At 40.9% G+C, this 13,771-nt stretch overlaps 1 protein-coding gene and 1 long non-coding RNA gene across 4 annotated transcripts in view; one reads left to right on the top strand and one right to left on the bottom strand.

The window, feature by feature from the left end:
• Nucleotides 1-13,771, bottom strand: part of FBXO16 (F-box protein 16) — an 86,428-nt gene that overhangs the window by 51,591 nt on the left and 21,066 nt on the right. For all 3 annotated transcript variants that reach the window (XR_011647420.1, XM_058288082.2, XM_058288080.2), the window contains exons 4-5: nt 6,680-6,886; nt 2,980-3,144 (exon numbers count right to left, since the gene is read on the bottom strand). Coding sequence is in view for 2 of the 3 variants with exons in the window: in XM_058288082.2 (XP_058144065.1) it covers nt 2,980-3,144; nt 6,680-6,886 (372 nt within the window). In the remaining variant the exon portion in view is untranslated. The remainder of the gene's footprint in view (nt 1-2,979; nt 3,145-6,679; nt 6,887-13,771) is intronic.
• The window catches only part of LOC131276026 (uncharacterized), a 55,859-nt gene that overhangs the window by 31,922 nt on the left and 10,166 nt on the right, over nt 1-13,771 (top strand). Inside the window, exon 2 of the long non-coding RNA XR_009183513.2 lies at nt 1,724-1,796. This is a non-coding gene — a long non-coding RNA (uncharacterized lncRNA). The remainder of the gene's footprint in view (nt 1-1,723; nt 1,797-13,771) is intronic.

Below are 13,771 nucleotides of genomic sequence, written 5' to 3'. Positions count from 1 at the left end.
TTAAAGATTTATTTATTTATTTCTCTCCCCTCCCCCCCCCCACCCCGGTTGTCTGTTCTCTGTCTCTGTATGCTGCGTCTTTGTCCGCTTCTGTTATTGTCAGCAGCACGGGAATCTGTGTTTATTTTTGTTGCGTCATCTTGTGTCAGCTCTCCATGTGTGCGGCACCATTCCTGGGCAGGCTGCACTTTCCTTCACGCTGGGTGGCTCTCCTTACAGGGCGCACTCCTTGTGCATGGGGCACCCCTATGCGGGGGACACCCCTTTGTTGCAGGGCACTCCTTGCGTGCATCAGCACTGCGCATGGGCCAGCTGCACATGGGTCAAGGAGGCCCGGGGTTTGAACCGCGGACCTCCTATGTGGTAGACAGACGCCCTAACCACTGGGTCAAGTCTGCCGCCCTGTCATTATCTTTTTGTTGTCTGTAAGATCTTAATGATGACCCCTCTTTAATTATTAGTAATTTATGTTGTTTCCCTTTTTTTTCTTGATAGGTTGACCTAGAAACTTATATATTTTATTTATGTTTTCAAAGAAACAGCTTTGGTTTCATTGATTTTCTCTATTATCAGTTTTCAATATCATTGCTTTCAGCTGTTACATTTATTATTTCTTTTCCTTCTACTTTGGGTTTAATTTACTCTTTTTTTTTCTTTATTTATTTATTTTAATGTTACATTGAAACAATATGAGGTCCCCATATACCCCCCCATCCCCCTCACCCCACTCCTCCCACATCAACAACTGCTTTCATCATCATGGGACATTCATTGCATTTGGTGAATACATTTTGGAGCACTGCTGCACCACATGGACAGTGGTCTACATTGCAGTCTATACTCTCCCCCAGTCCACCTAGTGGGCCATGGCAGGACATACAATGTCCACCATCTGTCCCTGCAGTACCACCCAGGACAACTCCAAGTCCTGAAAACACCCCCACATCATATCTCTTCTTCCCTCTCCCTACCCTCAGCAGCTACCATGGCCACTTTCTCCACATCAGTGCTGCATTTTCTTTCATTACTAGTCACAACAGTTCCAGAATAGAATACCAGTAAGTCCACTCTAATCCATACTCTATTCCTCCATCCTGTGGACGCTGGGATGGTGATGTAATTTACTCTTACTTTTCTAGCCTCACAGACAGCAATAAAGTGCATTCTAGTCTAATATTCTCAGGTCAGGGAAATTAGCATTAACCACTCTTACCTACTCATGACATGCTTTCAAAAGCTCTGCTAAAGCACATTCAGATACAAGGTATTGAGAAAAGGGGGTGGCGAAGTTCCTTGAGGGACGGTAAATTACACTCTGTGATAGTGGTTGCCTGGGTTCACTGCCACTGGAACATCCTCACAGGGAATTATATCAATTATACAAGTGTATATAGTACTTACAGCTGATTTTGCTAACTTTAGCCAAATGACTTTAAATAACTTTAGTCTTTCTGACTTCGGTCTCCTTAACTGATATATGAATCATTTTATTTTATTAACACTAGTCTTTCTGATTTAGGTCTATTTCTTTAATGGATAAACTTAAGTTTAATATAATAACAATTTAATATTAAGCAAAGAGGTGGAATTTTTCTTGCAATAGAACTCAGTCATTTTAAATAGATTTATGCATAAATATTTTGTGGAAAAAGAGTTTTTGCTAAAGACAACGCACTAAAGTCAGTTTGATGTGAAGAACTCAGACTCTCTTTTCGCTCTTCAGGTTGGCTCGTCATTTTCTCTCCTCCGCCCCGGACAGTGTGAGCTTCAGTGCCCTCAGCCAAGGCCTGTCCCAGGTGAGAAAGAGCTACAGGGAAAGCCTTAGGGAACAGAAGCCACAGTCGTGGTAATTTTTAAAGAAATTTTTCCCTCATTGCAGATTAAAATTTTCTTTTTTAAAGGAATGTTCATGGGAGCAGGTGTAGGTCACAGGCTGAGCGCCTGCTTCCCACGTACGAGGTCTTGGGTTCAAACCCTGGTACCTCCTAAAAATACATAAATACACAAACAAATAGAAATTTTAAAAAGTTCCTCGAGCTTTTACCAGTTACTGAAATCAAAAAGGTTAGTTTATCATTGCAATGATAACAATAGCAATTCTGCATAGCTTATCACTACATTATATGCATATGGATACTACTTTAGGAAAACAATAAAACCTAAACCTAAATGAGAACGTTAGAAGTTTCCTATCCATATTTCAAAAGAATTCTTCAATATTAAAGGATTCACTACAGAATTTAAAAAATAGAATATGATCCTCCTAAGGTTTCAAAAATCATTTAAAAATTTAATTTACACATATTTTTTTCAGAAACTCATCAATAAAATGATGAACTCTGCAAGTGTATATCATGTTGTAAAGAAAAGGTTCACAAAAATTTCCTATAGATTATCTAATTATCTAATTAACTGTGACTGTAAGAATGAACATAAACGTTTGTTATAATGCATAGAGAGTCACTAGAAAAAAATACTTGTATTATTTACTTATGAGGACTACAAGGTGAATGTTCTATATTGCTTAGTTTCTAGTTTGTAAAGAACTTCAATATGCCCATTATGACTTCTCTAATTACTAATTTACTAGGAAAACTTTTCCTTATAAATGGTACAAAAATAAACTTCAGCTCACCTGGTAGAACTACCGAAAATCTGAACTAGTAAATAAACCGTGATCATCCATAACTAACTAAAACTGCAGAGTATCCACAGAGCCCAGGGGTCAGAACTGTCTGGTGTCTGAGTCAGATATAGAGTGTCAAGGACACTGGACAGAGGGAGGGGCTCCACACCCCAAGTGCTGGTCTGGAGGTGTCAGAAAGAGGACTCTCAACTGACATGTGCATCTTGAAAAGAAGAATTTTGATTTCCTAACATATTTCCTTTGAACTACCCAGCTTCTCCAGCTTTCAGTCTGGTAATTTATAATCTTAACAGTTGATACTTTAAGTTAGTTGCTTTTTACATCCTACTTACCTTAGGCTTGGTAACGTGAAGTTCTTTCACCATTTGAATATAGTGCTTTTTCCATACACCCTGCTCCAAGGGGGTTGGAGAGAAATTGATGTACCAGTTAAATCGTAAACATTTGAGCATCCAGAGCTGATCCAGCTCAGACAAGTTCTTCCAATGCCAGCTCACCTGGAACAATTAAACAAAACAAAGCAACTCAGTTTACACACTCACTTTTTCTAGGTTTTGATTGTCACCCTGTCGCCAAGTTTTTTGTCCTGTTCCTCAGAACTGTAGCTTAATTTCCTCTTAGCTTAAGTATTTCCTATCCAAGCAGAATGACTTATCTTAAATGTTAATTTAGACTTAGAATCAGAGTCAACTAATATTTATTGAGCATCTATTAACCATCATAATTACAACGTACGGAAGTAAGCATAAATTACTCCCATTTCATGAATTAGGAAACTAAACCAGATTGATTTGGAAGTCCTTGAAGGTTCCTGAAATCATATGAAAGTCACATGAAGTATATGCAAACTCTGTTCTGCATGATGTTTATTCTTTTATGCTTCCCTTTTCCTCCATTCTTATGCTTTAACTAAATATAAGTTTTATAAACGAAATGCAATGAGCATACTATATATGCCAAGACTTCTCTAGTCTCAAGGCTTCCATAGAGCATAAAGTATTTGTTCTGTATGCTCTATTTCCATAGCATCATGGTCGACCCCACACATTCAGCTAAGGGTGGAGGTACAGCAGTATTTACAATATAATTCACCGCAGGTTTTGAGTAAGGCTTGCCGGAAACCGGGGGCAAATTCATATACAAAATTGAGACTAGGGGTTCTATGCCTTAGCTGTAAGAGCTGCAAAGATGACATTTCCTAACTTTCAAACCCAAACTTATGGAATTCCATCCTTGGAAAACCAGCCTCTTTTTCAAGATTAATTAAATAATAATTTTGAGCACAAAAAGAAGCGGACCACGAGCGCGGCGGCCCTGGCCCTCTGCGCGTGCGGCTGCTGCCTTCCTCCCCGGCTCTCCCTCGCTGCTGCGGGCCTCGCGCTCAGCGCGGTGCTCAGTGCTCGGCCGCAGGGGAGCGTCGCTGAGGGCCGGTCGCGCGTGCGCAGGCGCGGGGCGCTGGGCGGGGCTCCGCGGCGCCTGCAGGTGCACGGCTGGCGCGTCTGCTCTGCCTGAACCCCGAGGGCGCCCGCCCGGCCCTCCACGTGCTAGCCTGGCAGAGGCACCCAAGGAGGGCAGGCTTCGCTCCTTCTCTCCTTTTCCGAAGGTCTTGCTGACCTGGGGACGTGAGCAATTTCTTTTTCCAGGTTGATGAGGTTCTTGTTTGTTTTCTCTTTTTTTGTGTTTTGTCTTTTGTTTTGTGTTTTAAGGAGAGAGGGGAAGGAGGAGCCCTGGGAGGCGGCCAGCGCTTCTGAAGTCGTGAGATCCTTGCCCTTTCCTAAACCGCTCAAGGCTTATTCTGTGCAGTGACTGTTTACTTAAAATCTAGCTAAAGAACGCTTAGGTCTTCCTCACAGTCAGGAGTGGGAAGAAAAGATAAAGTTGAGGTTTTGCAAGATTGACGTATAGTGTCTAGAGACTGTAGCACTCATTTTTCCAAACAACTTTTCCATCTAGTGATAACATTCCCGTTGTGAAAAACTTCAAAAATTCTGGAATGTTCGATGAAAAACAAGTCATAATCCCATCATTCAGAGATGCCCACTATTAACAATTTAGTGAAGTTCTTTTCCTTTCAGTCTTTTTCCTAGGCATGTACAAAACATAATTGTGAAACTATTAATATATCTACAATTTGAAATCTTACCTACATCATTTTACACATAAGCATCTTTGATGTTAATTATCTTTAAAAGCATGTTTTCTAATGGCTGCATATTAATAATTTGTAATATGACTATGATATTCTATTGAATTGTTCTCTTAAAATATTTTATTTTTTGAATAGGTAATATGCATATATTAATACAAAATTCAAATAAAACAAAGGGGCGTACTATAAAAAAGTAATTCTCTCCCATCCCTGTCCTCTAGTCACTCAGTTCCCCTCCCTATAGCCACTATAACCAGTTTTCTGCATGTCATTCCAGAAATATTCTATTTATATAAACAAATATGTACATATTCTTTTTTTCTTTCCAAAATGGGAACACAATACGCACCTTGCTCTTTTCACTAATAATATATCTTGGGGATTGTTGTAATTTATTTAACCAGTCCCCTAATAATGGACATTTAGGTTGTTTCCAACCTTCTGCTATTACGAACATTGCTGCAGTGAATATCCTTATATAGACAATTTTTGCACATGTTGACACATACACGTCAGATCAATTCCAAGAACTGAAACTACTGCCTGAAAGCAAATTTTTATTTAAAATTTTCATTATTTCCCAAGGCAGTTGCATCAATTTAGCTGCCAAAAATATATGAAACTTCTTGTTTCCCCTCATTCTCACTAATATGTAGAATAGTGTCATTTTAAAAAAAATTTCAATCAATCTGATTCATGAACAATGGCAGGCAGCTTACAAGTTCTAGAGACATCTAAATTTCTTTTTCTGTCATCTATTTGTTCATTTCCTTTGTTCATCTTTCTGCTGGTTGTTGATTCTTTTTTAAAAATTTGGATTTATAGGTGGTCTTAAAAAAAATAAGGAAATTAGCCCTTTGTTTGCAACATGTTTTTCTCTGTTTATTGTGACTTTATTTATGGCATTTTTTTTCCACAGAGAAATTTTTATAAAGTCACAATTTAAAATCTTGCTTTCTTCATTTTTGCTTGTGATAAAAGAAAGATTTAAAATTGTCTACTTTCTTTTAAGGCTTTTGGGAATTTTGGAATACTGTAAAAGTATGCCCTATAAAAAGGTTTTCCTTGAGTATTTTAATGGTATTCTTTGGTGTCACATAAATCTTTTATCTTGTTGGAATTCTGTTTTTCTAGATAGCTGTCGAATTGTCCCAACACCATGTATTGAATAATCTTCCTTTCTCAGTGCATTCTTTTTTTTTTTTTTAAACTAAAGTTAGCACCTTACACGTAAATGCACAGTAACAGGTAATTCCTGGTCTTATTCGACTCTATGAAAAAATTCAACAAAGTGACTACCAGTTTTACAGTTTACATAAAGGTCTGTAACATTTAACTTCCCCATAATAAACAATGGAATTGCTTGGAAGAAAACAACGGCCAGCTCCTCTCCAAAGTGTGCTGTGGTCTCTGCAGCCTCATCTTTTTTTTTTGAGGTTCAGGGCTGGCGATTGAATCCGGGATGCACATGGGGAGCTGGCGCTAACCGCTGAGCCACACCAGCCCCTCTCGTATTCTTTGTAACTGTTATGGCATCAGCATCCGCTCTAAGCTTTCCTGGTGATGAATGGCCCGAGTGCAGGGTCTGGGACCTGCTGGTGGGTGTGCTACTTGGCGTGAGCCTGTCCTGCTGAACAGCTCTGCACGTGCTCGAACCGCCCGACAGCTGACACTGTGGACACTGAGGGCGTCTTCCCTGTCCCCCTGCTCTGATCGCTACATGTCAAGGTAGAGTTGATGTCAAACTACACAGGTTAAATACACCACGTGACCATCTCATCTATTTTCTGGTTTTGTGCATGTGCAGTTTTTTTATGTTATTCAAGTTCTAAAATTTTCGAAGCTGTTCTCACAAAACCGGACAAGCTGCTTCTCGTCTTTACCTGTGAACAGCGACAGAGGCTTCTGGGGTCCAGGAAGGAGAAGATGTACAAAGACAGCACCCGGGGCAGGGCGGCGGTGAAGTCCAGGGCATCTGCGGGGATCTTCTCCTGAAGCTGTCGCCAGCAGAACTTTTGCTGTGACAAGGAGCAGCGTTCCAGCAGGCCCGTCAGGATTTGTCTCCTCTGAGAGTCTGTCCATTTGTCAAACTGGAGGGAAAAAACCACCAACAACCCCAGGTTTAGTCTGAAACTAGAAATTCGTTAGGAGGAAGAGAAGAGAAAGGCAGGAAGGTGAGTCCAGCAGTTTATTTCTAATGAACATCTTGCGTTTCTTTCCCTGGCGGCTCTCCACCCTCTCATATTTACGTGGGAACACGTGCAAAGACTCAGTGCGCCCACAAGTGCATCTAACCTCAGAACGAGCAGTTATATAAGAGCAGCAAGTTGGGACCTAACTTGACTGACGTGCTGAGAAAATATGTGCTCATGAAATACAGCTTCAAGAGAAGGCATCTCAGCAGCTGCCCCTGCCCAAATAATTTCTGCAGTAGCTCGTCAGTGCTTAAAACTCCAGTCCCAGAAACAAAGCTGCGCATTCACAGTAGGAGATAAGGTATAACAGGCAAAAATCCCCGAGAAAAAGGAGCACGAATTAAACGGTCACCACCCTGCAGATGAGTAACGAGATGGGAGAGGAAGCGCTAACAACGGGGACACTGCCGGAGGGCCTGGAAAAGGGTGCCAGAGAGGGCTAGAAATGCCAGGATAATCAACTTCACAATTTTCCCTAGAGATTCACCTAAACCAGTCTAAGAACAGTGACTGACCAAAGGTGAGAACTTGGGGACTGGGCAAAAACCAAAAGAAAAGCTCCTAAGAGAACAGCTACCAGTTGAGCAGCCGCTTTGCCAGAAGTCTAAATCTTTTCTTTACTATTTTATTTTTACATGCCATGATAGTTTGAAGTTGTTTTTTTTTTTTGAAGTTATTTTATGAATCCCAAAAAGAAAAAAGATTATGTTCTTGAACTAATCTGCTCCCGTGGGTGTGGAGCCCTGTGGACCCTGGACCACCGCACTGAGGGAGCCTCAGCTGGGGTTCTGCCCTCTTCCTGGGGCTTTACGTAAATGCAGACACAGAGGCCACAGAAAAGGGAGGGAGACACCTTTTCTGGGCCTGCCACGTGAGAGGGGACTCGGGACCAAGCCCCAAGCTTCAGTGTGAAGCCCCCAAGAGGGGCCACGAGCAGCTCGGGCCGGGGAGACGAGCCACACATCTGAGCGCTCACAGCTGGACTTGGAGGAAAGCGGACGGCGAGGCTGAGAGGAGCCCTGGCCCGGCGGTCCCCGCTGAGCTCCGGAGGCGGCAGATTCCAGAGGGGTGGTGGGAGCTGCGGGCACGTGGCAGGACCCCAGGGGCACCGGGAGCTGACTCTGCTGAGAGCGCGCCGATGGGGCCTCGAGCTGGACATTTCCTGGCCTCAGAACTGTAAACGTCTACCCTCAATAAAACTCCCGTTACAGAAGCCAGCCCTGTGCTGGCACTGTGCGTGGGCAGCCCCGTGGCAAACTAAGAGACAGCTCATGAGAAGCCAACTTCATCATAACCAGACAAGGCATTTTTAAAAATCAGTAGGAATTTTTAAAAATTAAAACTCTTCACTATTATGAGCTCTTTCAATGACTGAAGAATCTTACTTTGGAGCTATAACTCAAGAAAAGAAAGACCCTTAAAACAAAATTAAAAACCGCACAAAAAATTTACAAATACCGCAGGAATAAAATGTATTAATGTTGGATGTTACCTGATTTCTCCCACCCGTTTCTACACAATCCCTATTTCCATCTCCCACAATAGACAACTTCCAGCTCCTTCGAGATGTACTATTAGAAGGAGGAGAGGAAGGGAGGAAAAGAGCTGAGCAGAAGAGGAGAGCAGGAGGGAGGAAGCCAGAGAGGCTAAAGCCAGGGAAAGGACGAGGCCAAAACCGGAACTCACGGAATGATTGCATTACCATGAGCCAAATGTAGTGTGCTGATGTGGGCTATGGGGCGCAGGGGGCTGGTCATCTCTTTGTAGATAACCTGAGCTGTGTGTCCTGAGCTGTGGGTGTGGGACAGTGAGAGCTGCAGCCCTGCCCTTGGTAAAAACAGCTTAGCAATGCAAACGCTATAAACTTTAAATATTCAGGGAAAATGCAAACCAAATGTGCTAAAAGCTTACCTAGGATGTGGAAGATATATGTTAATTCAAGCTTATTGAGCACCGAAACAAAAGCCATTTGGCTCTTCCTCTGTATAAAAAGAACTTAAAACTCCTGTTTGGGGCTCAGATTTTGAACATGAAGCTCTGAGCCCGGCTGGTTGTAAATAAATCTTTTTTTCCTTCCCAAAATTATTCCTGAGTCCTGGCCTGTCTATACACAAATAATTGAACCTCTCTCGACTTCTACAACAGTGTAACACATTGCATCATTTAAAAGAAAAATTTATATGCATCCAGTACATTTAATTGAGAAATGTTTTTATTCAACTGTGTTTTCTTTTTAGTTTTAATTGTTTGTATTTTCAATTATTAAATGTATAAAATAAAGTTTAAAAAGGGGAACTGATCTATGTGATAAAGAGCCGTGGAGGGGCAGTGGGTGCTAGAAGATCAGCATGGCTTTTGCATGATGCTGCATTTTGGGATTCAGAATGGATTGCCTCTTCTGTAGTTATAGAATGAGAAAACTGGGGCATGAAGGAAGGAGGTTTGAGAAGAATCATTATGGGTTTTGAAATGGATCCCTTGTCATGTTTCTTTGAGAGACAAAATGAGGCTGGAGTTCGTATTTCATACTTTGGGACTGGGCCACGGGACTCTGCACAGACTGCCTGCTAGGGACCCAGGGTGTTTATGGTTACAGAAAGATTTTCACGAGTTACTATTATCAATGTAAAAGAAGAAAACAGGCCAAAATGCCTGGTAGTAGGGGATCAGCTAAACAAACTGCAATATTTCAGCCTAAGTAGAAGTATGGCAGTGTGGATAGATGATGGGCTTGGGAGAGGGCAAGCCTGAATATAAATCTCAGTCCCCCTCTAACAACCTCTCTCAGTCTGTTTCCTCCATTACAGGTTAAGAATAATTCTATTTACATTGCGGGGCTGGGTGAGAACAGCAACATTCCTAATGCAGGGGCATGGCTCAACACAGACATAGGAGCTATTATTATAAAATACCATGGAGATGTTAAAAATAAGAGTATGGGTTAAGTCAATATGAAGAGAAGATATACGCAAAAAAATTAAGAAAAATCATAACAATGTTTATATATTGGCAAGGAGAGAAAGTACATTTAAAATGACTAAGGTTATCTCATTTACTTTTCTTGATGCCTTCCCAAAGAGAATGGGCTCAGGTAACAGAATGAGAGATTTTAAATGAATATAAAAGAACATTAGGATTATACAATACTAAAGAAATCCATAAAGAAAAATGTTAAAGCATTTCCTCTAGAGATTAAAGTGACAATTAAATTGGTTCCTCATTTATTTTTCTAATTACAATAGTCACAAATAATCTATGTTTGGCTGTGAGAGGTGTTTTTTACCTCAAGGGATTTTTCTGTCTGATTGTGTTTGCTTAGGCTAATAGAAAGCTAATTTGCATTCCTTCAACTCCAACCAGCTTAAAGTGGGTAACTGACTCAGAAGAATGCTTAAGAGTAGGAGGGGATCCTTTTGGAATTTAAAAGGTGTTAGGAACTATCCAAAAAGTAGATGACCCATGAAGAGTTAACAGTGCAGGAATTTGATAATCTCCATCTCTTGCATCACATCTCATATAAAAACCCTAATAATATCGTATCAAGGAGTCCCATGTGTAAGATTGGGGAGCAGTTAGGGCTATTATTCTCCTATCCTCCTCTCACTTACGCTCCTATCACTTACGCTGTGATATAATTACAGGCCCTTTTTGACTAATTGAGAAAATCCTATTTTCAGGATAGTTGTTACAAGGATTCTTGCTGCAGTTTCAGGAAGTAAGGATGGTTTCTCGAGCCTTCAGGTTCTACTCTCATCTCACACTGAACGGCAAGGAAAAGCTAAGGAGGAGTGAGGGAGTGGGAGGTTGTGACTTTTTGATTATTTATCATTTTAATCTGGTTGTGTTTTGGGGTCAAAGTATCTAAAATTCGGGGAAACGGACTTGGCTCAATGGTTAGGGCGTCCATCTACCACATGGGAGGTCCGCAGTTCAAACCCTGGGCCTCCTTGACCCGTGTGGAGCTGGCCCATGCGCAGTGCTGATGAGCGCAAGGAGTGCCGTGCCACGCAAGGGTGTCCCCCGCGTGGGGGAGCCCCACACGCAACGAGTGCGCCCGTGAGGAGAGCCGCCCAGCGTGAAAGAAAGTGCAGCCTACCCAGGAATGGCACCGCCCACACTTCTGTGCCGCCGCCGCCAACAGAAACGGACAAAGAAACAAGACAACAAGATGCAGCAAAATAGACACAGAGAACAGACAACCGGGGGCAGGGGGAAATTAAATAAATAAATAAATCTTAAAAAAAAAAGTATCTAAAATTCAATCTCACAATTAGAGAATGAATACATTCTTGTTTTTTTTTTAAATTTAATTATTTATTTTTCTTCCCCTTCCCCACCCTGATGTTTTTGCTGTCTGTGTCCATTCGCTGTGTGATCTTCTGTATCTATTTCTCTTTTTGTCTTCTCATTTCTTCTCCTCTAGGTTTCACTGGGATTTGATCCTAGGGACCTCTGATGTGGAGAGAGAGGTTCCCTATCAATTGTGCCACCTCAGCTCCTGGTCTCTGCTGTGCGTCACCTTAACTCTCCCCTTGTCTCTCTTTTGTTGCATCATAATCCTGCTGCGTGACTCACTTGCATGGGCACTGGCTCACTGCACAGGCACTCGGCTCATCGTGTGGGCACTGGTTCACAGCACAGGCACACTTCCTCTTCTTTTTCACCAGGAAGCCCCAGGGATCGAACCTTGGTCCTCCCATATGGTAGGCGGAGGCCATATCACTTGAGCCATACCTGTTTCCCACATTCTTGTTTTAAAAGTTTCAAAAACGGTACATATTAAAATTAAACACAAAAATTCTTTTTAAACACTCCTCACCATCACATCTTACTCTATTCCCCAGAGATGACCACTGTTCAGTTGGACGTTCATGTATTTCTATGCATTGACATGCACGTCCATCCATCAATAGAGAACCAGTTAAATAAATGAGAATATACCCATCCCATTAAATACAATGCGGCAGATTAAAAAACACCAAATACACTGTATATGTCCTGATAGGTAATGAATTCTACAGCAGGCAGGTTTTCTCATTCGTTCATGGTAGGAAGGATATACCATGATCCATTTCCTCAATTTACTACTCATGACAATTAGATTCCCTCCAATACAAAAATAAATGCTGCGATTAGTGTCTTTGTACATGTTTTTTCATGATTTCTTTAGCATAGATACATAGAAGTAGAATTATAGGTTGACAGGGTATGTGCATTTTAAATTTCAATAGATTGTGTCAAATTGTCTTTAAAAAGTCTTTACCATTTTAAAAAGTTAAAATTATGTTTAAGAGTATCCCCTCCATGCCAATCTTTACTTAAACTGGATATTATTTATCTCTTCCATTTTTGTCACACTGACAATGGGTGGGGAGGAGCTCATTGTTTTAATTTGCATTTCTCTGACTTTAGTGAAATAGAGAATTTTTATATCCTTATTGGTCATTTATATTTCTCATTCTTATATTAACCCATTTTTTCTTATTGATTTGTAGGGACCCTTTATTTATCATGCAATTTCCAAAATATTTTTCCCAGGTTCTCTTCTGAATTTTAACTTTGATTATGGTTGTTTCCAGCAACTTAAAAGTGATATAACTCTAGATTGAGGGAACTGTACAAAACAGACAGGGAAGAGTTGTAATTGAGAGTTAAGAACAAACGATGGTGATTCCTGAATCATTAGATGTTTTTTATTCTCCAGGATATTCTAGCATAGCCAAAAGACCTGAAATTCCTGACACTGGCTAGACGTACCTTGCCCCATGTATACGGTCATTTCAAACTAAGCTCTGCTACTGTGCTGATCATGCTAGCTGAGCTTACCTTTATTTACGGTTATTTCTGTTGAAATTGTGACCACTCCACCCTCCCATCTGAAACCTATAAAAACCCTCAAACTCAGGGAGACAGACTTTTAGGCCTTAGGCCAACTGAGCTCCTTGTTATGTGCTAGCAAATTAAAAAAAATACAGTTAATGTAACCTATGGACTACAGTTAACAGCAATACTGTAATATTCTTGCATCAATGCAAAAGATGTGCTGTGTTAATATTAGGGGGTTATGGAAAAAATATGCCAAATGTATGCTAAGGACCATAGTTCCTGGTAAGGCTGATGACATTATTTCATAGTTTGTAACGAATGTTCCACGATGGTGTGGTGTGTTGATGGAGGAGTGTTGTGTGAATTCTACACATGTGCATGATTGTTTTGAAGGTTCACAACTTCTGTAATAAAAATAAAACCTCCTTCTCTCTTTGACACCTGGTGTCTCAGGAATTGGTCTTGGAAGAGCATTGGAAAAGGACCTGCTTTTGGTTCACATCAACCGACTTCATTTCATTTTATAATGCTATATTATTTCTGTTAACAACATGGCAGAGGCTGAGAGAAAGTTTGAGATGCTTTCTCTTAAACTAAAGTACTTCCCCTGCTGATGTTTTCTACTGATTGAGAGGCAATTGCCTTTATGATAGGGCTTGAAGGGCAGGGAAGATTTGAGAGAAAAGGGGTTAAGTGGTAGCATGGAATAGTGAAGTTGAAGAGCTTTCAGTTTTCTCTTATTTTGTTTCCTGTTGTATAGAACATCAGACAGAACCATGTACAAATGTACAAACAAAAATGACATACTATGGCCAAATATAAAATACTTTTGGGGTGTCTATCATTGAATAAATTTTGCATTATGTCTTATCTCTTAGTGTCCAGATACTTTAAAATAATGCCTGGGCAAGTGGATGTGGCTCAAGGGATAGGCCTCCACCTACCATATGGGAG

The sequence above is a fragment of the Dasypus novemcinctus genome, chromosome 25 (assembly GCF_030445035.2).
Source record: "Dasypus novemcinctus isolate mDasNov1 chromosome 25, mDasNov1.1.hap2, whole genome shotgun sequence".
NCBI classification, from domain to species: Eukaryota; Metazoa; Chordata; class Mammalia; order Cingulata; family Dasypodidae; genus Dasypus; species Dasypus novemcinctus.
Note: the sequence above shows the minus strand (reverse complement) of the source record. Positions and strands in the feature narration are given on the sequence as shown.